The sequence below is a fragment of the Anarhichas minor genome, unplaced genomic scaffold, assembly GCF_050575085.1.
Source record: "Anarhichas minor isolate MPS153535 unplaced genomic scaffold, ASM5057508v1 ptg000025l, whole genome shotgun sequence".
NCBI lineage: Eukaryota > Metazoa > Chordata > Actinopteri > Perciformes > Anarhichadidae > Anarhichas > Anarhichas minor.
Window position 1 is genome coordinate 9787238 of NW_027466471.1, and position 26750 is coordinate 9813987.

At 43.1% G+C, this 26750-nt stretch overlaps 1 protein-coding gene across 2 annotated transcripts; it reads left to right on the plus strand.

The window, feature by feature from the left end:
• The first annotated feature begins 1450 nt into the window (after positions 1 to 1450).
• Positions 1451 to 26672, plus strand: nipbla (NIPBL cohesin loading factor a). Of its 2 annotated transcripts, none has more exons than XM_076098884.1 (49): positions 1451 to 1828; positions 3454 to 3525; positions 5181 to 5330; positions 5601 to 5766; positions 6476 to 6576; positions 6674 to 6785; positions 7053 to 7213; positions 8377 to 8510; positions 8991 to 9081; positions 9356 to 9577; positions 9765 to 10016; positions 10127 to 10872; positions 12257 to 12470; positions 12608 to 12784; positions 13004 to 13180; positions 13350 to 13511; positions 13600 to 13709; positions 13801 to 13887; positions 14125 to 14356; positions 14712 to 14863; positions 14969 to 15049; positions 15165 to 15265; positions 15497 to 15626; positions 15760 to 15842; positions 16310 to 16442; positions 16695 to 16838; positions 16955 to 17041; positions 17352 to 17572; positions 17690 to 17792; positions 17980 to 18078; positions 18278 to 18424; positions 19488 to 19622; positions 19809 to 19907; positions 20150 to 20203; positions 20291 to 20399; positions 20559 to 20689; positions 20946 to 21086; positions 21211 to 21304; positions 21461 to 21615; positions 21853 to 21943; positions 22148 to 22321; positions 22425 to 22615; positions 22965 to 23072; positions 23345 to 23545; positions 23876 to 24022; positions 24154 to 24509; positions 24639 to 24813; positions 25119 to 25316; positions 25417 to 26672. In XM_076098884.1, exons 3-49 carry the CDS (start codon positions 5267 to 5269, stop codon positions 25762 to 25764), a joined length of 7596 nt encoding a protein of 2531 aa, XP_075954999.1. In that variant the 5' UTR covers positions 1451 to 1828; positions 3454 to 3525; positions 5181 to 5266; the 3' UTR covers positions 25765 to 26672. The 2 variants fall into 2 exon arrangements, with proteins under 2 accessions (XP_075954999.1, XP_075955000.1); XM_076098885.1 differs by having other exon boundaries at positions 10127 to 10302.
• Positions 26673 to 26750: the final 78 nt, after the last annotated feature.

Here is a 26750-nt window from a genome sequence, read left to right on the forward strand (position 1 = left end):
CTTGTTTAATCCTCATTTGACATCTTTCTGGATCCATATTCTGTACGTTTACCTTTTTGTCATCCTGATTGTCTAGAATTAATTTTTATTTGGTTGGTTTATTCTGTACACCCAACATCAATTGCATATGTGTTACCCTGTTAAAGTTTTGGTTTAGAGAGTTTTTTCTAATCTGAATCAAGGGTCAAACAGACAGACGGTGTCATATGCTGCACAGATTGTAAATCCCCCTGACCAAATTAGTCCTATTGTGCTGTATAAAATTGACTTGTCTTGAGCTAGTTTGGACATACGTACTCTAGGCAGTGTGCAAACTACCAATATTCATACCTCAGAGCTACCCAGAGGGATGTTATGTACAGATACAGAACAGCTCAGCGAGTGTTAAGGTGGCAGCATCTGGTGGTTGGTGGGACTGGAGTGGAGAGCTGTTCTCATTTTCCTCCACCAACCCTGATTGTCCTCGCTGGAATTGGTGTTCCAAACCATGATGCCTTATACAGAAGTGCTTCCTTCAGGCCATTGCCTCTCTAACAAATACAGCGTTTTCTCATCACCATCATATTTAACAAATGATACTGCTGACACCTTGAGGTCAAACAGTGATTTGAACTCCTTCAAAACAATGTACTTTACATTTCCTGAAAAATATTTCAATTTCAATTTTGAAAAATCTATCCTCAAATCTAATAATGTAATATGTATAATATATAAATATAATGTCTCTTTCATGATAGGCTACTTTATGTCTACTCTATTACATTTAGGTTTACTTTTAACACTCCTAACTGCATGTGACATAGTTATTAGTTACTTTGCAGATCAAGATTGTATGGAGAGAACAGCCTTGAAACAGTGTGCATTGTTATAGACCAAACTAAAATAACAGAAGATAATAGTTCAACACAGGAACACTGTGAGAGGGATCATTCTGCATTAGTAGCCTACTTTTGCTTTTGATGCTTCATATGATGATGTTCATATGATGCTAATAATATACGACTTTTACTCCAATTGAGTATTTTTTAAATAGTAGCAGGCTATTACCACTTTACTTAAGTAAAGGAACGGAGTCCGTCTTAGTATTAAACAGAAAACATTGCAATGTAAGTGTTCCACCTAGCGGAATTATATACATATATATATATCGGGTTTTTTTTTGTCATGTTTATAATATTAGTACGTTACTGTAGGTAAGAAGAGACTGCAGGAGATGTATGTTGTTGGTAATTCCATGGCCTGTTTCATCACCAGAAAACGGTATCATTTGTTTATATACGTAGACTTTATACTATATTTATTTAGCTTTCTGATGTAAAAGTAAATGTAAGCTATAGAGCGGGTAAGGTTGTCTAGCAGCGCCATCTAGCGGCTCAAACACGAAATGTCGCATGGCATTTTGTTTGGCGCCGATGGAGGGAGTCACTCCTGAGATCGTTGGTCAGTCAGACGGCAGAACTTCCGGTCGGCATTTTGTTCTACGAGAGGAGAGCCTCTTGATGATCGCAACAATCGTCATATTTCTCATTTACTGTCGAAATTGGCTGCACTCATTGTTTATGTCGGCGCAGACCGACTGAAACGCCGACGAACGAATGTTTCCCCATGAATGTACGTTGAAACATTCACTCCTGAGTGACGGAAAAAGAACGAATCAGTCCGACCCGGATTATTGTTGATAGCTAGCAAGCTAGCTAACCAGCTAGCTGGCAAGCCAATCGAGTTCCTTCTGGAGGAGCAGAGAGAGAAGAAAGGGGGAGCTAGAGATACGGACACGGACAGAAACCAAGCTAAAACATTCCCCTCCCTTTGAACGCAACATCCGAAGGTAAATATAATCACCCGTCTATCTTGATGCAACAAAGTTTTTTAAAATTGCGATTATTAACAATAACATAAATAAATGCTCTGCTGCACGACCACCTACGGCGTCGTTAATCGTTGACCTGGAGGTAACGGAAGCTAGCGAACTAGCCAGCCGAGCTAGCTAGGTGTGTTTTTGCTCCGCCGAGGCGCACGGCCTCGACTGGATGTCATTTGTCGAGCCCGGGGATTGGGCCGTTGCCACGGAATTAGACTCCGTACCGTTGCTTTTACGTACGTCTACTCACACTAACTCGCATTATCCCGAGCTCAGGGGGAATTGACTCACACGCATCTCCTCCTACAAGCGCTTCCTTGTATTAATTTAATAGCAGTCGCTTTATTTGAACGAGGAACAGCGTTAGAAGCTAACCCACAACAGTTAGAGCTAGTTAGCATAACTAGCAAGCCATTAAAATACGACTATTGTTGTTAGCGAATGTTAGGCAGCTTGCGTTAATTATCTTGGCTGCTATCGTAACATGTAACACTAGTTAGCTCGAAAGACCCAGACAGGAAACTTATTGGCAGTGTAATGTTGAGTTTACGCTGGTAGGTTTGTGCGCAAGTGACGTTAGCGGGCTGCAGCTGACATTTCAGCTAACTAAGATAAACAATTTAATGATTGCTAACGTCAACTATACGTTAGCTAATGTTTGGGTTGTCATTATTTTGTGTTGTTTGGCTGTTAGCGTTGTGCGTTGGTCTGCTGGAGCCTTTGACAGGGCTTCTGTTGGGTTTGGTTACTCTCCTGTTTTGAAATGTTATGAGTGACTTAAGTTATAGACTGAGCACACGCAACGTTGCCTGAGCTACAGTTAACGTTACTCAACGCTAACAGTTATCGGAGTTTGGTTGACATGTGGATGTTGGTGGAATATTACACATTTTGGCTTCTCGGCTAAAACAGAAACAGTTTGATTGCTTTCTGCAGTTAGCCAGTTTGCAGAATGCGCTCGGTGGCTGTCGGCTGCTGGAGGATACAGCCCCCCCCACTACTGCCGCCACCATCACAGTGCATCTGTTCCCTTTGTGCTGCCTCCTGCCTGTCAGTCTCACAGCTGTCAGGCAAGCCCCTCCGTACCGAGGAAGAGCACATCGACTGAGCATGCTATCGTTACAGCTAGCCAATGCAATGTTTACAAAATCCATCTGTTGATCCTCCAACAGTTATGTCATGCAGAAGCCGTTGCACGTATTTACTATACTATGACCTCAACGATCGGCTTGGACTGAAGTCTGGTTTCAACATTGTGTTTACAGATTTGCATGGAATCTCTATTCAGCAGAAGTTGTTAACGTGTTGCTTTTCCTTAGTTGTCATGAAAAATAATTTCTCATCAGTTCTCAACAGTGTTGCATTCTAGGTTTGAAGATTGTGTAGCAGTAATAACATGGTTGTTGCAAATATGGAATGCTTGTGTGACAGTCAGTGTTGTGATGCTGTATCTGGCATTATTTTTGCTGGTTTCAGTTAGTTTATTAGTTTAACTGCCGTCGACGCAACTTTATATACAATTTTCCCCATAGCAGAATAAAATGCATTTTATGTCACAAAGCCTGATGCAGGTCCACGTTGTCTTTCAACAGAGTGAAGGAGTGGGACTTTTTATCTGAAATGTCAGTGAGTCCACCCGAGACTGCACAGAATTCTTCAAAAAGGTATTTTTACAATAGTTTGAGCCATTTATCATTTTTATTGACTTGTCATTATCAACAATAGTAATGCCTGCTTACTCTTAATTGATAAAACAACTGAGAATCTTAACATGTTTGAGGCTCGTGCTATCGATGCCTTTCATTTTGACGTCTAACACATTCATCATAATTGTGTCATGGGGAATATACACAGAAAATGAGAGTTTCGTCCTGGCCTTCTACCGACTTATTGTAGCAACCAGGCTTATCCATGAAGCCTGGGCTGATATTTGGAAAATTCCCGGTGGCTTTTCCTTCAGCTTTTCTTTGACCTCCTTTGACTACTCTTACTTGACAGGTCAAGGACACCTAGCAAGAAAACACAAATAAAGTACAACATAGGGTTCTAATTTATGCACATCCCTCATTATAAATGGAGGGTGAAGTGCCCTGTGGTTTGACATTAGTGACTGGTATGGTAGTAACACAAAGATTGACATCAGTTGACTACTAATACAGTTTGACAGTCCTGTTGATATTGAGTGCTGTAAATAGAGGAGTGTTGGTTTATACCCACACTTGGTATAGTATCTACTGTATTACCAGGACCAATCAGAATGTCATGGCTTATCCACTGGAGTACATTATCACTGGGGCTGTATATTATTCAAAAAATATCTATACTGGTGACAGTATGATGCATGACTATGATCATGCTTTTTTCCCCCACAAAGCTCCTTTCTTATGTTAATATTGTGCAGTTGTGTTTACAACTTATTTTCCGTGCAGAGAATGCATTGGTTTCCCCTTGATGTTTGTATATTGCATATTTGCTATTACGGGGAAGCTATGTAAAGTAATCTGACATGACAATTAAATGACTCATAATAAGCATCAGTCAGTAAACTGAGGCTGAACTGTGACTTACTTTACAGATTGGAACCAAAATAGCAAGCATTTTAATACCTTATTCATCGGTTCATTGGACTGGGATAGTACATCATTGATTTGTCGCTGCTGATTGCGTATGCCAGTATAATAACATAACGTGATGGAGCAGCAGGATGGTCTACTAGTCAGTGACCTCTAAGACCTATTCAATCCTTCGTTTTGATCTGTTGAACATACTTGAGTAAGACACCTAACCTGCACTCATGGTAGTGCCATGACATTTCTAATCCTGTGTCCCTGCTATTACCCAAGCAGAGAGCACTAAAGACCCCCCCCCCCCCCCTTTATGGATTAGTACCGTATATAAATAATACTATAAGATATATGAATGAAAAGGGTGGGATCCATGACAGTTTATTTTGATTGACAAGATCTAATGAGACACATTTATTTGTGGCTCACAGATGATGCAGCCGGTACCAGTTCTCCCTCACACAATATCATCTCAGCATCGGGGCAGACATAGCAGTATTTATGCAGCACATAATAGTTCAATCACTGCATTTGATTCCATGTTTTTTGATGTCTGAATCCGATGAATTGACTATTTTATTGTTTTCACTTGTTTTTCACTTTTTATCCCTTCTTTTTTCTGTCTCTACTCATTTCGTAAATCCTTTTCTCCTCCTGTTACTCTTGCCCTCTTTCTTCTTCTTTCTCCTGCCTCCACTCATGCTGTTTTTGTTGTTGTCTTTCTCTCTCCCTGACTAACCTTCCTCTCTTCCTAGGAGTCAGGAGATGTGAGGACGGGTGTCGTTCATCGACCCCCTGATCTACCTGTGTATCAACACACTCCCCCACCCTCACCTTCAGCATGAATGGGGATATGCCTCATGTTCCCATCACCACTCTCGCTGGGATCGCTAGCCTCACAGACTGTGAGTGACATACAGCCGTTCTCCAAACTCACTAGCACAGATTCTGCCGTGTGTCCTCTTCCAGTGTAAATTGCCAATGAGAAATATTAACAGATGTAAATTTGCAATTGTGATATTATATTCTGTCTCTTGCCATGTTTTGTTTTCCTTCTCTCTACCTTTCTACAACCACGTGTCCTCTATGGCTGATGTTTGTTTCTCACCCTTGTCTCTTTATTTCTCTACCTCCCCATCTCTATACTTTCCGTCATCTATCTCTTCTTGTTTCAGTGTTGAACCAGCTGCCCCTCCCGTCCCCTCTCCCGGCCACCACCACTAAGAGCCTCCTATACAATGGGAGGATCGCAGAGGAAGTTACCTGCCTACTGGGCTGTCGGGATGAGAATCTGGCCTCCCAGCTGGCCCATGGCCTCAACCAGGTCTCCACAGAGTACATGTGAGTTTATACGTGAAAGTGTGTATATGGCAGCGTTGTGTCCTATACAGAGAGCTCAGGATGTCGCATAACTTGACTTTACAAATGATCAGTAAGAACGGGTAGCGACAGAAGAGATGCCACTGTTGACTTTAGAAATGAAGTGATTTAGCTGCAGACAAATATGACATTTTTAATGTTTAAAAGTCAAGAACTTTGTATTAAAGTTATAGTTTTAAAAAAGTTTCTTAATTTATCTTGAAAGGTGCCGCTTTGGTTCCATGGCACAAATTTAGACAAAATCCAATTTAGTGCTTATTACTGAGGCCACATTTTTATTATGTTATTTGTCATCTTATATTGAGGTATTGATGTTTATTCATATGAAACCTCTGAAGCATACCCGACAAACCAAATCAATTTAAGTCATTCCGAAGATTCTGTAAATCCAATTTAGCCATGAAGGCGCTCTGCTCATTGATTTTCAACATTGTCCACACATTCCTAAAACAACCAAGGAATACATACAGCGTTCAATATACCAACCCTACATTGTAGGCTACATGGTCATGTATATGTTAAATGCAATTAATATTTGCATTCATACATGTTTAGAGTTTTAAACATTCTTCACTTTTGTCCATTTCTACATATTGCTATGAGTGATGCTGCCCACTTGTCTTACTCTCACCCTTTAATAATTGGACTGAACTTATTTGTGTGTTTTCAGAGAGCTGAAGGACAACCTGGGTAGCGATGAGCCAGAGGGAGATGCACCACTGCTGCTGCAGACCATGCTGGCCAGGAACCCTGGCATCTTCAGGGAGAAAAGTATGGAGATAACTACCTGTTGCACATTATGGCAGGAAAGCATACAATCATAAAGATATCTATGAACTAATATACTGTTTTTATCATCTCTGAACAGATGTTATGCAGCAGCCAATGGTACCAACGTACAAGATCACTCAAAATTCCTTGCATAGCCCGGCCCAGCCTGCAAACTTCCAGCCGGCTGCAATGTCTCCAAATCCACCGAGGTGAGTCAGGCTGCAACATTTAGCCGACCCTAATGTACCATTACTAGAAACTGTGACCGTGTAAGTGTTGTGAGCACATTTCCTCCTCTTTTTCATTGGTACATCCCAGTTGCATCACAACATTTTGTGTTATTTAGTGTCATTGATTAATTGATAGATAATACAATTATATTATAATGTTAGTTATTTTACTGTTGTTGGCATGCAACTTCCTTCTACGTGCGTGCTCACTTTCTTTCTCCCCGTGCTCTCCTCCACGTCGTCCAGTCGGTTTGTGGCTCCCCAGACGGGTTCCAGTAGTCGGTACATGGGCCAGAACAGTCCAGTACCGAGCCCCTACACCCCCCAGAGCCCCGCCCCCGGTTACATACAGCAGTACCCCCATCAACAACCACCCAGCTATAACCAACACCAACAGATACAACAAGGTGACAGTATGTGTGTGTGGTGCATGTTGATGTGCATGCATCAAGGGGCTTTTGTTGAAAAGCAGATTTAAATCTGTCAGAAAGCCAAATTACAAAACTGAATCCTTGACTTTTGTCTTTGCAATGTTTTGTTGGTTGCCTGTGATTAGCAGCTGATGATGTTGTGGACAAAATTGCGTTCGTTCCCTGTTAAGCTGCTGTAAGTGTGAACTGAACGCTTCATTCAGTTGCTTCACTCGATGTCTCGAATGATTCAGATGTTTAACCGGGGATTTCCCAAATCATTTTTATGATGAAAGAAACCTATTTTATCTTTTTCTCTGAATTAAAATATATGACAGAGCAGTGCTCCATACATTGAAACGTCAGAATTTAATAAAACATAGAAAAATATAATTGTATAGTTGATATTGAATAATTAGATTTAAAAGGTCAGTGGGGCAATTTCATGACTTTAGCCCATGTTTTCAGTACAGCTGATACTGTTGGTCAATGTTGGCTGATCACCATATCATCGTTGTTGTATATGTTGACAGATGTGCTAAAAAATAGCTGTGAAGCAAATGACAGCAAATGTTTGAAACATTTATTCATGTATTTATTTATGTCCGATCATTTTCTCTCCAGTAAATTTTTTAAGTTTTATTTACCGTTACTGTCGTCTATAAAAATGAAAGATCATATGTTGTGGGTTTACGTAATGGTCCGGGTTCTGGCTAGAAAATTCCTGCCCTCCAAACATTACAAGTGTAATTGGTTGAAATGTCTGCTCTGGTGATTTAATACGTTCACTGGTAAAATATTTGACCAATAACTGGAGGTACAGGTTTGTTTCAACAATGTAGAGATTAACAGGCGTCTGCTTCTCAAACAAGTTTGCTTCTAAGAGCCAAACTAGTTTTGCATTTTACACACAGCAATTTTCACGATGTATACAACCTGTAAATTCAGTTACATCCGGGGGTGACATTTTAGGGATTCACGTACTACTTTTTGGGTCTCATAAAACCTCTCTGACTCCTGGATGAACTGAAACCACATGTATGCAGTTAAACCTATTTGCTGTATTTTACCAACACATTTTTTTTCCTGTCGTGATCAGAGTGTTATAATTGCCTCACTCATGGATCACTAACAAAAGGACCCTTTTATTTATTTTGCAGTGTCTGTGGCCAGTCCCATGGTTCCAGGCGGCATACGAAATATCCACGAGGGCAAAGTATCGGGGCAGATGGCCAACGCTGCCAACCACCACTCAGAGGACTACATGAACATTGTACACCGACTGAGCACTGAGGTACAACTGACAAAGTCCAAAATGAGTACATTATCAGTTCACTACATGAACAAACATCAAAGTTTGCTGTTGAATAAGGCTATTTGTAGACATTTTCTTTGAGGTTTGGAACATTTGTAATGTGAAACAAAAAATGTTCTGCAATCATCAGACAGACAAAGAATTAAAAATGTTAAGGAGCGGTTATGCTAACCAACCAGGCACAATGGTTTCTGAATATTCTTTCCCCATTATTATTGGTGTTATTATTATTGTATATATTAAATAAAATCAACATTATGGTTTTGAATTGCCGGACAGAATCAGGGCCATGTTGAAATGATTGATTGATTATGGAATCCTTCATGAGAACAGCTTCATTTGCGACAATTTGACAAAAGTTGGACTTGCCGTCAACAGTTTTAAGATATTTTTGGTTGAAAGTCCAGTGTAAAGCTGATACCTGGTAGATTACATCTGTCTTCTCTGTGTGTTGTCTAGGAGGGAGACTCCGCCATGAGGAATCCTTCGTTCTCTCTGAGGTCTCCACAGTCCGGCTGCTCCCCAGCAGGGAGTGAAGGAACACCCAAACGTAAGGACACAGGAAGAGGGAAGGAGACGCGACAGTGCCTCCCGCTTTTTATTTAGGAAACGGCCTCCCCCTGGCTCTCTAAAACTCATGATTACAATTTCACAGCAACAGAATGATTTGAGGTCATTTCAGTCTTGGAGGACACCTTTGTTTTTTGGCGTTGTACATCATCAGCGTCTGTTGTCACGACAGTGCTGTGTCTGATTTTGTGCACTTTGTTTATACTTGCCTTTGCAGGGTAACTTTAGCTCTCTTTGGTGTTGCTTCTTTACAGCAGGTTCTCGCCCCCCGCTGATTCTGCAGTCACCACCTCCCTATGCGCCCTCACCGAGGGAGGGAGGACCTGTCCAGAACCAGCAGCTCCAGCAGAGGAAGAAGGGCCCCGCAGTGAAAGAGGAGAAAGATTTGTACGACATTGTGAGCTCTCCAAACAAGGACTCTACAAAACTCACCCTCAAGTTGTCCAGGGTCAAGTCAAATGAGTCCGACACCCCAGGTAAGGAAGGAAGGCACCATCTGAGCTGGATCCCCATGTTTTGGTTATGTGGTTTCCTACATCTCCATTTTCAAGCTTTCACAGCATTTTAATAACGTATGTATGCTGCACTCACGTCTTGGAGTGGAGTCCATTTAAAGCCCTTTTTAAATGCAACCCTGTAAAAGTGTTTTTGTTAATGTCTCAGGTGATGGTCTGCCGGGAATGGACGAGAACTCTGACAACATGGAGACAGAACTTGGCTTTCAGCAGGTGCCTGTTCTCCAGCAGAATCTAGCTCGGATGCAACAGCAGCAGCAGCAGCAAGCTTGTGGTGCCGGTGGTCTGCAGCCTCCCAGTTCCCCGTACGACGAGGCAGAGCTGGATGCCCTCGCTGAAATTGAAAGGATAGAACGAGAGGCGGCGAGCGAGAAGTGCTCCAAGGAGGTTCAAGATAAAGGTGTGTAGAATATCAGAAACATGACTATATGGATAAAAGCTGAATAAATACAGTAGTTGTGAAGAACTTCAGAGGTTTTATAAGTTTGTTTGATCTTCATCTCTTTACAGACAAGCCACTGAAGAAGCGAAAACAGGACTCTTTTCCCCTGGAGCCCGGCGCAGGGGGACCCGGTGGCCCCACAGGTGCCCCAGGCAGTGGATCAACAGGAGGGGGCAATGCTGGCAAACTGACCCCGCAAGAGGCCACCGCAGCTGGGAACGGTGCCAGCCGCCCTCCCCTCATGGTGAGCATCGACCTCCAGCAGGCAGGCCGAGTTGATGGCCAGCTCGACCCCTGTCTGGCTGCCCCTATTCCAGCCCTTGAGGCCCAACGCTGGCCTGAAGAACCAGCTAGTGGGCCGGCTGCAGTGGAGGGTTCTGACACGGCTTTGCGGTTGAAACCAGACGGGCGGCCGGAAGTCATCAAGAACAGGGTCGATAAGCATGACGGCAGGAGAGATGGTCGGGAGTCGTCGAAGCACCGACACGATGACAAGTCCTCCGACAGACGGGGAGACATGCCAAAGTCATCAAACCGGGGGGAACACGGACGAGACAGGGACCGAGAATCTGACAGAGATAGGAGGCATCGGAGCGAGACGGGCGGTCGAGACCGACGCTCGCCTGACTCGCGCTGTCGAAGTGACAGAGATAGGTACCGGGCTTCTTCCACCGGGGAGCCTGGTCGGAGCGGCAATAGGCACGATGGTTCCAAACCGGCGTCGTCTGCCTCTGGTGCTAAACTTCCAGATTCTTTCCCTGCTCAGCTCCTTGGAGGGCATAGTGGCGCACTGAAGAACTTCCAGATCCCTAAGGTGATCTGGGCTGACCCAAACCAAATGTCTACCCCACCTACCAGTCATTCAGCTTTCACTGCCTGCAATCTCAAAAAACAAATCACACCACTGTTCACTCTCGTTTGCGTCTTTGTTTTCCCATTTGTCAGCCTTTTGTTTATTCCTGGGATAAAACGGTGTAAATGCATTAACCCACACCGAACCATCTACTTAAAGTAGAAGAGTTGATTCATTTGTTAGTCCGGTGTGTAAACAAAAGCAAAGTACCTCTTAAGAAATGCTCCAATACTGTTTCTCAGAGGTTTCGTGTTGGTCAATGTCGACTTAAAACATCCACTGTCCGTATCATGCAGCCATACAAATCTGGACTGAAAAAAAGCTAATTTTCTCTTTACAATTCAGCTTCTATTTGTTTCATCCTTCCTTACATCTACTGTCAATGCAGTGCTGAGAGATGCAACCCCCAGCCACATGCTCACGTTTAAATATGGTCGTTTAAACGCAGACACAGTGTTGCATGCAACAGCTTCGTTTGTGCGACTAGAAAGGATCGGTTGAATCGAGTAAACAAACAACATGGATGAAATGGTTAAGAGCCGTGCTGGCAGGAAACCAGCTCTGCAGCTGCTGAAGGATACAAGCGTAGTTAAAACTGATCTGTTACGAGGCCGCTGGCATGTGTCAGGAAGATGGAATGGGATCACAGTATCGATCTTTATCGTCTCAGTAGAGCTAAGCAATGCTTTGATTTTATTGTTAACTTACGATGCATGTCGGTCACTGGTAGCGTTTGCAATGTGAAGCAGTGTTTCTAATTGGCTAATGAGTTCCCTGTGGGGGAACTGGTTGGATTGAATCATAGTCTGAGAAATGTATCCAAGAACAGTGTGCTTATGTTAAATGGAAATTTATACTTGAGGAATTGAATCAACAGAATGTCTCTTCATTTCTTAAATAAAATCGCGTTGGCTAATGCTCGCCTGGTAGGAATGATTGGATATCGTATTGGTCAGATTCACAATGTGAAAAATGTTGACGAGTGGAAACATTCACAAACACAATGTCCTGTTTTGGCCCGTCACCCTGAGTGGCTGGGGGAAGTTGCTGCCTTGGCACTGCATTGATGACGATGTATTGATTGACCATCACTCGTACAGTTTAAGACAGCAACGTTGGGAAACGGTGGATCGTTCCTTGCTGTCAAAGCTATACTGGAAGTGAACATCAACATCACTTCTCTCATGTCAATCACTTTGATCTATTATTTACTTTTTTTTCTTTAAACAAAGCTCATGCTTTTCTGTCAAAATCTTTTACGTGTGAGTTTTGAACCTCAAACGTTACAAATGCAGAGGGCTTTTCTGACTCCTTTCTGTTTTTGTTGTTTTGTTTTTTCCTTCAGATCAAACGTGATAAGGATGTCGGTGGGTCGAATGAAAGTCAAATGTGGGGACAGCCCAAGGTTAAACTGGAGAGGCTTGGTTTGGTGCAGGACTTTGAGAAGAGGCCCAAGCCTGTAGTGGTCCTGAAGAAGCTCTCTGTTGACCAGATCCAGAGGATCATCCGACACAGCAAGTCTGGAAAGAACCGGATCTCTTCAGGGAGGCCCAGCAAAAGTAAGAAAAGACGTTTTTCAACTGCAAGCAGTTTTGCTCTCTATTTCCATTTTTATTTTACCATTCACTTAAATGACAAAACAGAATTCCTTTTTTTTTTGTTAATAACTTGAGAATGTGATGTTTTCAATTTCCAGGTGGTATGGACCCGTCAGTTCTGAAGGAGCTTCCACCAGAGCTGCTGGCAGAGATCGAGTCGACCATGCCGCTGTGCGAAAGGGTGAAGGTGAACAAGAGGAAACGAAGCACCGTAAACGAGAAGCCCAAATATGCTGAGGTCAGCTCGGATGAAGACTATGACGCGAATGGAGAGTGTGAGTAAAATGATTCCATTCTCGTCGGTTCTCGCTGCTCGTCTTTTCTCAAGGTTTGGTCGTTTGCTTTGGTAAAAAAATCTTAAATGATCCGAACATTTCTACATAGAATTTATATTTTAATACCAATACATTGTAACGTGTTAGTGTACTTTGGTATACCTTTTTTTTTTTTTTTTAGATTTTAGGACCTGATTTCTTTATGCCTAATCTCTACAGCTGCAAAGAAGCGCCAGCGCAGAGACAAAGACAGGTCCTGGGACGTGGAAGAAAGAGATCGCCGGGGTTCCGGGGAACATCGGAAAAGTGGGAACCGGGATGGCAGACGGGGCTCAGGGAGCCGCTACCGAGACTCCTCCGATGAACATTCACCACCGCCACCCACCATGACTGAAGGTCTGTATTCAAGTCATCTGTCACCCCATATCCAATTATGGTCTTTTAACTTTAGTGTGTGACATTGATTTATAATAATGAACTTGTGTGTGTGTGGGTGGTATCTGGCACACACAATAAAAACAAAACAAGAAGCAAAAACAAATAAGATGAAATTTCTCTCGCTCAGTTGCCAGAAAAATGAAGGAGAAGCAGAAGCAGAAGAAACGGAAAGCATATGAACCCAAGCTCACCCACGAAGAGCTGATGGACTCGTCCACATTCAAGAGGTTCTTAAACAGCATTGACAACATACTGGAGAATCTGGAGGATGTGGATTTCACCGCCATGGGTAAGTATAAGGGCCGACTGTCTTTTTGAAAATCCAAAAGCAGAAACCTCACGGTCCTTAATTGTGCTTTTGTTTTTGTGTTTTTCAGCAGCGGCAGATGATGACGAGATACCTCAAGAGTTTATGCTCGGTAAACACCAGTTAAACGAACTGGGCAGCGAGTCCGCCAAGATAAAGGCCATGGGCATCTCCAGCAGGGTACTGTACACAGTGTATTACTACAAAGACTGTTGTTGATGTGTGGTGCTGTTTCAGGTGGAGGTCTAAGTGACTGTCTCTGTTGTTGTAGATCCCGTCAGACAAGCTGGTGAAGCTGCTGAACATACTGGAGAAGAATATCCAGGATGGGTCCAAGCTCTCCACCCTGATGAGCCATGTGAGATCCCTTCCTGCCTCTCTCTGTGTTGAATATACTTTGTCGTGGTATTTAACGAACGTATGATATTCTGTACTGAAGAAATCCATACAGTACGTTGATAAATACCCACCGCCTGCAAAAATGGGAAATTAATTGTTAAATTGCTGCTGAAAGCTTTGTTTGCTTGAATAAATCAAAACCTTCTGAAAGAAGTTTATTTCTGTAAAACGCATTCACATTCCTTTCTAACCTCAGGACCACGATGCTGAAGATGAGGAGAAGCTTTGGAGAGACCTCATAATGGAGAGAGTCACAAAGTCAGCAGACGCCTGTCTGACAGCGCTTCACATCATGACCTCAGTGCACATGCCGAAGGCTGTCTACATCGAAGACGTCATCGAGAGGGTGCTGCAGTACACCAAGTTCCATCTTCAGAACTCACTGTATCCACAATACGACCCGGTCTACAGGGTGGACCCTCATGGAGGTGAGGAACAAGGAAAAAGGGCTTTGTTTCATTCAAACTTTGTGTGCCAGGGCCTTTAGGGTCTGAGTGAAACAAAATTGAGGTGTTTTGGAATATGTTGGAACCTTCCATCAGTTTTGTACGTAAAACGATCCACGAACTCCTCCTAACCTCCTCCTGCATGGCAGTTTATACCTGAAGCACAAAACGTATGACCTGTAGCAGAAATGACTGCTGTCCTAAACTCTAGCATCTCATCTCAAGCAGCCAGAGCGACCTAAACGACTCCCTGAATTACATTTAAGACATGTATGTAATCTTTCACCATCAAAAACACGCTGAAAATGATTAACAAGGGCTTCTCTCGTCCGTCTAGGTGGCCTGTTAAGCTCCAGGGCAAAGCGTGCAAAGTGCTCCACACACAAGCAACGTGTGATCGTCATGTTGTACAACAAAGTGTGCGACATCGTCAGCAACATCTCGGAGCTCCTGGAGATCCAGCTTCTCACAGACACCACCATCCTCCAGGTAAACACTGAAAGCACAATGTTCGACTGCAGTCATCTGTTCTATCAAGTCAAAAAATGTAATCGCAAACCAGATGATGACTCGTGCCATTCTCTTTTTTTCCAGGTTTCTTCGATGGGAATCACTCCGTTCTTTGTGGAGAATGTCAGTGAGCTGCAGCTGTGTGCCATTAAACTAGTTACAGCAGTGAGTCAACGTTTGTTTTTACTTTGGTGTACATCCCTGAAAATGCATGTTTTTACTGTTTACTACCAAACTCTGAAGGTAGAGACTAACCACCTTTATTACTTTCTGTCTCCAGGTGTTCTCACGTTATGAGAAGCATCGACAGTTGATCTTGGAGGAGATTTTTACCTCTCTGGCCAGACTGCCCACCAGCAAGCGCTCCCTCAGGAATTTCAGGTAATTTGTTTTATATGAATTTACATTGATTTATGCCCACAAGGTGTTGCAGGGATAAGGCATGGAATAAGAAACCTTAATAATGTAGAAAAGTAATCAAGTAATCGTTGAGGCAGAGGTGAAGATTTCCCATTATAAAAGTCTGTTTCCTACACCACCAACTCCATTATTTTCCTGGATAATACCCATAATAGTAAGTTACCATGCATCTTTTGCCTCGTGTGTCCTCAGGCTGAACAGCTCAGACCAGGACGGAGAGCCGTTGTACATCCAAATGGTGACGGCTCTGGTGCTGCAGCTGATCCAGTGTGTGGTCCACCTCCCCAACGACAGAGACATGTTCGACGAGTACGAGAGCAAGGTAGGACAGCGAGCAGACACGCACGACTAACCGCACAAGCAAGCAGATGTACAATTTATACAAATACAGACACGCGATCATATCATTTGCTCACAAGTCCCTTTTGTGTCTTTTTTTTAAATTTATTTTGTAGGTGGATCAAGATGTGTTGATAACCAACTCGTATGAGACAGCAATGAGAACAGCACAAAACTTCCTCTCAGTCTTCCTCAAAAAGTAATTACCGCTCCTGTCTGTACTGCCTTCAAAAAGGCTTCGCACTTATAATTGCAAAGTTGCATTACTGTACCAAAGCTGTCATCATTAGTATTTATTAAGATGGGCTGAAGAACCGCTACCTTTTATCTTTTGGAGCATTACTGGAGTTTGTTATGCCCTCTGTAGTCACTAAACATATAGGTCAAACCACCAGCATCCTCATGGTGTGCATGTGTTTCCCATGTGCATGCTGGGTATTGCACAAGATGCAAACAATTCAGGGGCCTACTTGCTCGAAGTCTGTCAAGTACTCAAACACTTCACTACGTCTGGTGGAATTAGTCTGACAGCTAGTTGGCTTTAACACATCAGTTTACTGTTTTCATTCGGCCTCTGATTATTTTTGCTCCCATTAATTCTTTCTCATTTTGCTTCCTGCGGCCTGTTTCCCCCCTTTTTTCCTCTCGTCTTCCGCCGTCCTCAAGATGTGGCAGCAAGCAGGCAGAAGAAGATTACCGGCCCTTGTTTGAGAACTTTGTCCAGGACCTGCTCTCGACAGTAAACAAACCAGAGTGGCCGGCTGCAGAGCTGCTGCTCAGTCTGCTCGGTCGACTGCTGGTTAGTATGACGGAGCTCTTTCTTTAAACGGGAAATGCAACTATTTGTGCTTCAGCGATTTCAAGAATAGATGATCCAGATTTGATAGCGGGGGACAGATTTACCTTCCTTTGACAAAACGGAACGTGTTTAACATGAGACTCAGACTTAACAGGTTGCAACTCATTATTTTTAGGGTTTAAGTAAAAGTCAATCTTGGTGCAAAGTGTAAAACTCTTTCTTTCTTCCCCGCTGTGTCTCTGCTCCCCTCAGGTACACCAGTTCAGTAATAAGCAGACCGAGATGGCTCTGAGAGTAGCGTCTCTGGACTACCTGGGCACCGTGGCTGCCCGTCTGAGGAAGGACGCCGTCACCAGCAGGATGGACCAGAAATCAATTGATCGAATCCTGCGAGAGGTAAAAGAACGGCTCCACATTCGATGACCTCGCTGTCTCTTGGACCGTAGTTGATGTTTAATAGTGACGAAAAACAAGCAGAAAATGTATGATGTGATCTCTCTCTGATTCTATAGTCTCAAGGAACTGATGAGACCCAGCAGCTGCAGAAGGCTCTCCTGGACTACTTGGAGGAGAATGCTGAGACGGATGCCTCACTGGTGGTGGGTTTACATTAGACTGGCTGAGGAAGTGGTGACTTTAAACACTGTAGGAGCTTTAGATTCACGACGTTTGAGAGTCACGTTGACTTTTACTTTATTACATTAACTGGGCTATTTGGCCACATAAAAAAACCACCTTATTTAACGACAACACTGATAAACTAATCATTTTATTTGTTAGCCATGAATTCATCTGCTCAGATTTATTGTTTAGAAATAAATCTCACTTGTTTCACTGATTAATTACTCTAAATAACTAATGTTTTCTGAATCCTCTAACTCTGACGCTGAGACCTTCGTTGTCTTCTAGTTTGCCAGAAAGTTCTACGTCGCCCAGTGGTTTCGGGACGCCACCACAGAAGCTGAGAAGTCCATGAGGAACCAGAACTCAAAGGATGAGGACTCATCGGACGGACCGCAACATGCCAAGGAGATGGAGACCACCGGGGAAATTATGCAGCGTGCTGAGAAGCGCAAGAAGTTCCTGCGCAACATCATCAGGGCGACGCCGTCTCATTTCGCCACACTGAAGTAAAGATTTATGAATATCTCAGTAAAGCTCTCGTATCAGTTACAGTCTCTCTGTCAGTTGACTGTGTGATGACTTTATGATCCTCTAACGTTCGTCCTCTTTGCCCTTCTCCCCAGAATGAACTCTGACACTGTGGATTATGAGGACTCATGTCTGATTGTGCGTTATTTGGCCTCCATGAGGCCGTTCGCCCAGAGCTTTGATATTTATTTAACACAGGTAAGATTTAAGTATCTTTGTTTTTTTTAATGAATCGCAGCAGCTACGTAAAATAATCTATAAGTCGTTCACACAGAATAATAAAGGTGTTATTAGGGTTCACTGGTTTGTCTGTTCTGTCGACTGTTGAACTGAAAAAGATCAGTTTGTGTAATCAGGCTGGTGCATTTGTTTATTTATTTTATAGATCTTGCGAGTCCTTGGGGAAAGTGCCATCGCTGTAAGAACTAAAGCCATGAAATGTCTGTCTGAGGTTGTGGCTGTGGACCCCAGCATACTGGCCCGGGTATGTTAGCATCTGTGTTCACAGAGGACCGCTTTTCTCATTTCACATACTCTACACGGTGTCTGATCTTAATCTCTGTTCTAGTCACATTTTTGCTCTGTCAAGATTGTTACTTTCTTATTGTGCTGTTCTGTTGTGCAGCCAAGTTATCTTGTAGTCCTTTCGCTATATACTGACGTACTCTTCTCCACCTCTGCAGTCCGACATGCAGCGTGGCGTCCACGGTCGTTTGATGGACAACTCTACCAGTGTGAGAGAGGCGGCTGTGGAGCTGCTGGGCAAATTTGTGCTCAGCAGACCCCAACTCACCGAGCAGTACTATGACATGCTCATAGAGAGGATACTGGTAAGTTGCTCATTGTAGACTCAATGTGAGGTTTTACTATCCCTGTATGAACTCAACACATGATAGTTTTTTTTTTTTTCTGCTTCAACTGATGAGCCTTGTTTACAGACGGTATGCCGTGCCATCAAAATGTTGATCTACAGGTATCGATGTGCCAGTTCAATGCTGGGTTCATTGCCTCACCCTGTTTAGGCCACACCCTCATTCTGACATGTTGATGCTGCAGTTGGAACTATGATTTATCAGAATAAAACACTCACACAGGGCATTGATAAGCTGACACTAACGTGACGTACTGCACTGACGTTGTCTTTGCACATCATGCTGTGCACTGGCAGTCGATTGTTATGGCCCCAGCCACCCAACTTACTTTACTGTATGAAATATTGATGTATTGATTATATTATACACATTTTACGCATGTGCATTACACTGTAGTCTTAGTTGTGTGTGTGTTTTTGCGTGTATCAGGGAGAGCTTAAAGTTATTGGTGTGGGGCTCGGGCTGAAAAATGGCGGACTTTGTCGTACCGGGGCCGGCTTAGTGCTGGATGTTTGTCCCATTCAGGGCCCTTAAAGAGCGGGGCCTATTCCTCTGCTGGGTCACTGAGTTTACATGAAAGCACTTGAAGGATTGACTTTGAAGAAATGTTGCTTAAAAAGGCTCATTTAGATGTTTCAAGTTTGCTTTTGCATCAATAAAATGAAGTAAGAAGCCAGTTTAATGGCAGCATGCAGTCCAGCATCAACGCGGTCATTGTCTTGGCCGCGGTAATGTAAACTATCAATATTGAAATGAGGTACAACCCTCCAAGCTTTGTGCACCTTCTTTGTCCTCCACATCTGAAAGGTGAACACATTGAAATTGTTGTGCCTGTTGTCATGGAAATGCTCAAGAGGGTTCATGAGAAGTTCAGTCTTCATCACGGTCTTATACTGCCACCTGTTGTCGGAGAGGAGCGATCACACCCCGTGCAGATGTTTCTGTTGTGTGTAATGAAAACAAAGGCCTTGCTAATGCTTGCAGAACAAAACAATCTTTTTTTTTTTTTTTTTGTGCACAGGACACTGGTATCAGTGTAAGAAAACGGGTGATCAAGATCCTCAGAGACATCTGTCTGGAGCAGCCAACCTTCAGCAAGATCACTGAGATGTGTGTGAGGATGATCCGCAGGGTCAATGATGAGGAAGGTATCAAGGTATGGATCCACTGCACCTTCGTACCTCCACAATTTTACTTAACTTCCATTCTTCTATCATTAGTATTCTCTTTGTTTATCATGCCCCTTAATAAATGTCTTTGGTGCAATAACTTCATCCCAAAACCTTTGAACGATTCGTACAAAGTACAGATGAAAACTAATGACGCGTGAACTTGTTTATAGAAACTGGTGAATGAGACATTCCAGAAGTTGTGGTTTACTCCGACTCCAAATCAAGACAAGGAGACCATGACCAGAAAGATCCTCAACATCACTGATGTGGTAAGTTTAACTGGCAGGTTGTTGTATAGAATTATAAAAAAATGAAAAGGTCACATCTTTCATCAACCTTGACTCAGCCGTGGCCGGAGGCATCATGTTTTTGGGTTAATTCTCGTGAATGAAGTGATAACATGAAGTGATGACACGGTTTTAAACTGCAACTTGACTGGCTGACGGAGGCATACAACCACGTACGTCTGGCTGCCTGATGGTGACGTTTAATTCTCTTGTCTCTTCTTCAGGTCGCAGCGTGTCGAGACACCGGCTATGACTGGTTTGAGCAGCTTCTTTCGAATGTAAATATTAGATTTTATTTTTTGTCGGGTGGGTAATATATCAATGTTTAAAACATTTTTAAATGACCATGGTCTCTCTCGCTTCAGCTTCTCAAGTCTGAAGAGGATGCATCGTATAAGCCGGCCAAAAAGGCCTGTGTTCAGCTCGTTGACAATCTGGTCGAGCACATACTCAAATACGAGGAGTCTCTTGCAGGTTTGTAATTGTTTCATTTGACAATAACTTAAACTGTGCCATAATGCAACAGTTGATTCTGTCTTAAACCGCTGTCGACACTTCTCGTTGAGTTCATCAATGTTCTATAATAAGTTTGATTTTAAAGTGGAATTAATTGATGTCCTCTTTCCTCTGTAGACAACAAAGGTGTAAACTCAACACGGCTAGTGGCGTGTATCACCACCTTGTACTTATTCAGCAAGATCAGGGCCCAGCTCATGGTCAAACATGCCATGACCATGCAACCCTACCTGACCACAAAGTGTAACGTAAGTTCTCTATGCCTAATCTATTGCTTAATTATTTCAAAAATACTGTTATTGTGTATTTAAGGATCCTTTATATCAGTGTGGATACATTAACATAAAGCATTCACTCCCTAATCCACAGATTGGATTGAGCAGTGAAAACACTATTTTGCAATGATATTTTGCGGGGAATTTAAGGACCCCTAATCTAGTCATTGTTGCTGCCTGATCTATCAGAGCTTCCCCGGTAGTCACTGTTATGCTGTGTCCCCTGCAGACTGCCAATGACTTCATGGTCATCTGTAACGTGGCAAAGATCTTGGAGCTTGTGGTTCCTCTGATGGAGCACCCCAGTGAAACTTTCCTGGCCACCATCGAAGAAGACCTCATGAAGCTCATCATCAAATACGGCATGACGGTGCGTGCTAGTAGCTTTTTAGAAAACACTTATTGGATGCAACATTGTAGAACCGGGTTTGCTCTGTGAAATGTAATCAGTGTTTTTATAGCGATGACATGACGTCTTCCTTCCTTTTCTCTAGGTGGTCCAGCACTGTGTCAGCTGTCTTGGAGCTGTTGTCAACAAAGTCACGCACAACTATAAGTTTGTCTGGGCCTGCTTCAACAGATTCTATGGTGAGATATACAGTTAGCATCTTGTATGCACAGTTTTAAAGTTTTAAAGTTGAGCTTGAAAGTGTCACTTTTAACAGAAACATAAAAAAAACAAAATAGGACATACCGATAATCTAGGTCTTCTTAGAAGTAACTTAAAATGTATTCTTTCTTTAGGTGCACTTAACAAGCTGAAGGTTCAGCATCACGAGGATCCCAACATCACGACGTTGGTAGCAAACAAGCCTTTCCTGCTGCGATCGCTCTTCACTGTGGGCGCCCTGGCTCGGCACTTTGATTTTGATCTGGAGGAGTTCAAAGGCACAAACAAGGTAGGATTGCAGCAGATGTTTCATACTATTCCATCTTTTAAAAGGAAAGCTGTGAAAAGCTGTGGATTGCAACTGTACGTTGAATTATTAGTTTTGGGCTTTGCCGCTAGAGAGAGTAAAGTCAAATTGGGGAATTTATCTTAGATATCATACCAAATCCATTGCTCTACCCCCGTTTTTAAGGCATTATTTAATGTACACTAACTCACAACTATGTGTTCTGTGTGTTGTGCACAGGTTGTTATCAAGGAGAAAGTGCTCGAGCTGCTGGTATACTTCACCAAACATGAGGACGAGGAGGTCAAGACCAAAGCCATCATCGGCTTAGGCAAGAACACCGTTTCAAATATTATTAGGTTTGACAAATGTAAAGGTCGCCATATTTATTAGTGTTTAGAAAGACTGACAGCATGGGATGTGGTGTTTTCTGAGTCCAGATTTTCATGCCCCAGCAGGTGGACATGAGGTAGATGGAGAAGCGTTGTTTACTTGCTCTCACGTGTCTTTGCTGTTTGTTGTTCTCTCCCCTCAGGCTTCCTTGTGATCATGCATCCCAGCCAGATGTTTATGCCTGAGGTGAAAACCTTGTACAACAGCATCCTGGCTGACCGTGCCTCCTCCATCAATCTCAAAATCCAGATCCTCAAAAACCTCCAGACATACCTTCAGGAGGAAGACACGCGGATGCAGGAAGCAGACAGAGAATGTAAGTGAAGCTGTAGCTGTTGCTGTACTTTAAATTGTTACTTTCTTTTTACACTTTGCCTGTAAAAAGTTGGTGCGACTCATCCTGTTTGGTGTCCCTGCAGGGAAGAAACTGTCCAAACAGGAGGATCTGAAGGAGATGGGAGACATCTCTTCAGGGATGAGCAGCTCCATCATGCAGCTTTATCTAAAGCAGGTGTTGGAGGCGTTCTTCCACACCCAGTCCAGTGTACGGCACTTTGCTCTCAACGTCATCGCTCTCACACTCAACCAGGGTCTCATCCATCCTGTGCAGGTAAGAGCCACAAGCTGTCAAACACAATTCCACCTCTAGGAATTGATAAATAATGAAATCCCATTTTAATAACACATGTTTGACATAGAATTAGGCTCACAGATTTAGGCGATATGTTAATATAATATCAATATTAAACCATTTCTATTTACATTTTTCTTCTGATCCATTAGTTTGTGATAATGTTTGTGTGTGTGTTAGCATCTTAAATCCTAAAAATAACCAAGATCCATCTTTCATGCTCTGTAGTGTAGATAAACCCTCATTTACTTCCATTTAAATTGTTTGATAAACAGAAATATGAACACATGCATGTGAGCGTCACATCTTTCTTGTCCCGTCTGTGCAGTGTGTACCCTACCTCATTGCAATGGCAACCGACCCGGAGCCCAGCATGAGGAACAAATCTGACCAGCAGCTGCTGGAGATCGACAAGAAGTACACAGGATTCATCCATGTGAGTTGGTGTTCGATGCTCGATTAGTACCTCGATAAGGAATTCTAACTTAGCCTCTCAGCTCTCCCCTTCAGTACAAAGGGACCAACAGAGGATCACTCAATCATCCAGCAACATCTTAGCGCCGTTGGTAGAGTGTTTGTGATCTGAGAGCATCTCCATGATGATGTAGAATAAAGACAAACAGTTGCGGATCACTTGTGTTATAGCTGCTTTACTGCATGAAATGGAGTGTGTGTGTAACACTTTTCTTTCAACACGTTCTGTCACAGATGAAGGCAGTGGCCGGGATGAAGATGTCATACAACTTGCAGCAGGCCATCGAGTCGTCCCGTAGGACCATCATAAGAGGTTTCAGACACGACGAGACACCCTCGGCACAATGCTCCCACCTCTTCAGTATGATCCGGGGGAACCGGCAGCACCGGAGGGCTTTCCTCATCTCACTGCTGAACCTCTTCGATGACAGTTCTGTGAGTAAACCTGCACTCATCTTCACACTGCTCATTGTAAAGTGGTATTTCCTCATTAACAGCATGCTAAGTGAATATCAAATAATTTTTTTTAACACATTTGCTGGCAATGTGTCTTGGCGAGAAATGTAATAAAATGAGCACGTGTTAAATATGACTCTTGGGGATAGAAACAACCTACCTTTAATAAAGAGATGACAAACACTATTGTGTAGAAAGATGTTAAATCCCATTATTTTACTAGTTCAAATTTAAATTGCAGTGTGGGTTTGTGTCAGGCACCGACTCTCGATCATGCTTTCCCCTCTTTTCTTTTCTTTCTTTCTACAGAAGATGGACGTAAACATGCTGCTGTTTGTAGCAGACAACCTGGCCTGTTTCCCATACCAGAGCCAGGAGGAGCCTCTGTTCATTATGCACCACATAGACATCACCCTGTCTGTCTCTGGCAGCAACTTGTTGCAAACCTTCAAAGAGGTAGGACAGCATGTTTAAAAGTAGCTTGCGTGTATATGTGTCTGCATCATAGAGCTGAACAAATCTTGAAATGCATTTTTAGAGTTGCAAGTCTTTATATGGAGTTTTTATTTATTTATTTCTCCTTGTAGCTTCTGCTAAAGGAGCCGAGGCGTAAGGAGAAGAAGGTGAAGGAGTGGAAGAACACGTCGGATGGAGAGGACGAAGAGGAAAGGATGAACTGCGATTCTCCGAGGAGCGGTGGGGAAGAACACGGTGACAATGGCGATGTGGTACGGCGGCCCAAAAAGGCCAGAAAACCTGACCCGGAGAGCTCGGAGTCCGAATCTGATCTGGAGGATTTGGATCTGGAGGACGTGGAAAAAGTAATGAGGCTCGTCCCCGACAATCCCACAGGCCTCCTGGACTTTGCTAATGCTGTTCAAGGCATCCTGTTGCTGCTGGTGCTCAAGCAGCATCTGAAGAACCAATATGGATTCTCTGACGGGTAAGAGCTACATAATAAAACCAGAAATAAATATATCTACATTTTTAAAGTGTGGATTAGTTTGACCAGTTTGACCCACTTTGGGAATTCCATGACTTCTGTAACTTTTTTTTCTTTTGTCTTCCACAGTAAAATTCAGAAGTACTCTCCGACAGAGTCAGCCAAGGTGTACGATAAGGCCGTGAACAGGAAAAGCACCGCTCTCTTCCACCCACGACAAACCATCGACTTCATCGCCAACAACATGGCCCGCGCCACGCTGTCGACAGATGTGAAGAAGCGGATTGTCAGACAGTACCTAGATGTAAGTAATAAAGCTGTGTCAGACTTTCATTGTCAATGTGTGATGTAGGCCGACATTACCGACAGCCAGTTAATCTGTTTCTTTTGGGTCTTCTCACCAGTTACTTACATCAGCGTTGTGTGTACAAGTACCACATAACAAAGTGGTGGCTCATCTTTTTTTGAAGTGGATGCTGGCATCTTCCATAACAGTGTCCATGTACAACCTCGCTTCACTTCTTACGCTCTGTCCAAGCTTTTTCTCTGGTGGCTTGAAAAAAGTTACGCATCTCAAAGTCAGTTTCTTGTCTTTTCACTCCAAAACAGTTCAAGGTTCTGATGGAACATCTGGACCCAGATGAGGAGGATGAGGAGGGAGAAGCGTCTGCCAGCGCTAACATCCGAAACAAAGCCATAAGCGCCCTACTGGGAGGCTCTGGCCCCATGTCAGGACCCAGTCCGCGCAATCAGGCAGGTCCGGAGACCGATGACGATTACAGCGACGGCGACGAAAGGACGCCAGGGGTGAGAGAAACTGAAACGCACACTATTTATAAAATACAATTTAAATATGTGCGTGCAAATAGTGCAACATTTTTTTTTTTTCCTTCTGTCGTCCCTGCAGTCCTCTCGAAGGCCAAGGCGAGCAGGTGACTCCATGAACGAGACGGTGGATGCTATGGATGTGATTGCCCTTTCCTGCCCCAAATACAAGGACCGGCCGCAAATAGCTCGAGTCATCCAGAAGATCTCCAACGGATATAGCATCCACTGGATGGCCGGCTCCTACTCGGGGCCATGGGCAGAGGCCAAGAAACGCGATGGCCGCAAACTGGTGCCTTGGGTGGACACTATTAAGGAATCGGACATCATTTACAAGAAGATTGCCTTGACCAGCAACCACAAACTGAGCAACAAAATAGTACAGACTTTACGCTCACTGTATGCGGCGCGGGAAGGAGGAGCTAGCTAATGGCTCCCGTGTGGTGTTTTTTTTGGTTTTTTTTGGTCCCCCTTCTCCATTTCTACTTTATCAAAATCCTCCTCTTCCCTGCTCCTGCTCCTCCTCCTCCTCAACCTGCCACCTCCAACAACACAGCCAAACTTCACTGGATTCCTACCCTGCTCCTCTCCTTCCTCATTTTTGTAAGAAAACACAAGAGGGCAAGAATATTTGACACTACATACTTTTACATGAGTTATTCTTGCAAAAATGACACAAAACATAAGACTTATTATATTAGAGGGACTGCTCACGTTTTGTTTGTGTACAAGTGCAGAGGATAGAATCCGGAAGGCATTAAAGGAATAATTCACCCAAATTATCCCTTGAAAAGGCTATCAGAAAAGAGACCTGGAGGGAAATGTTTCGTCAACATTGTTGTGGGAGCTCCTTCGCTGTTGTGCAGCAGATTCTAGTCGCTCATTTCTACTCCCACTGTATCATAGTTTAACACAACAAAAACCTAAAATGTTTATATCTCTGAAGAAAAAAAAGCTGTAAAAAAAAGAATAAAACCTTAAGTGAATGTTGGAAATTAGTCTTTTTGATGTTCTTATTAAAGTGTTTTTGGAGTTTATTATATACTAGCACCCTGATGGTTTTTTCCTTTTAGCTTTTAGATATTTGAAGGAAAAAGAAAAAATAAGAATTTTTATTTTTGTTCACTTTTATTTGTCCATGCTGTACAATGGCAGAGTCCTCTGAACATAATTTATTCTATTTCGAACTACGCATGCAGTATATGTGGCCTATTGCAGGAGGATATTTTGTAAATGTAGATTTTGTTGTATTAGGTCACCCTAGTAATACGAGGAAAGGGGATCCAGACCCTTTTGGTGGAACAAATACTGCAATAAATTTTCTACTTCTCTTTGTCACTTGTCTGCTCAAAGTGTTGATCTGATCTTTTCATATTATAAATGAAGAAAAGTTTAGGACCTCTAATACTGCTAAAA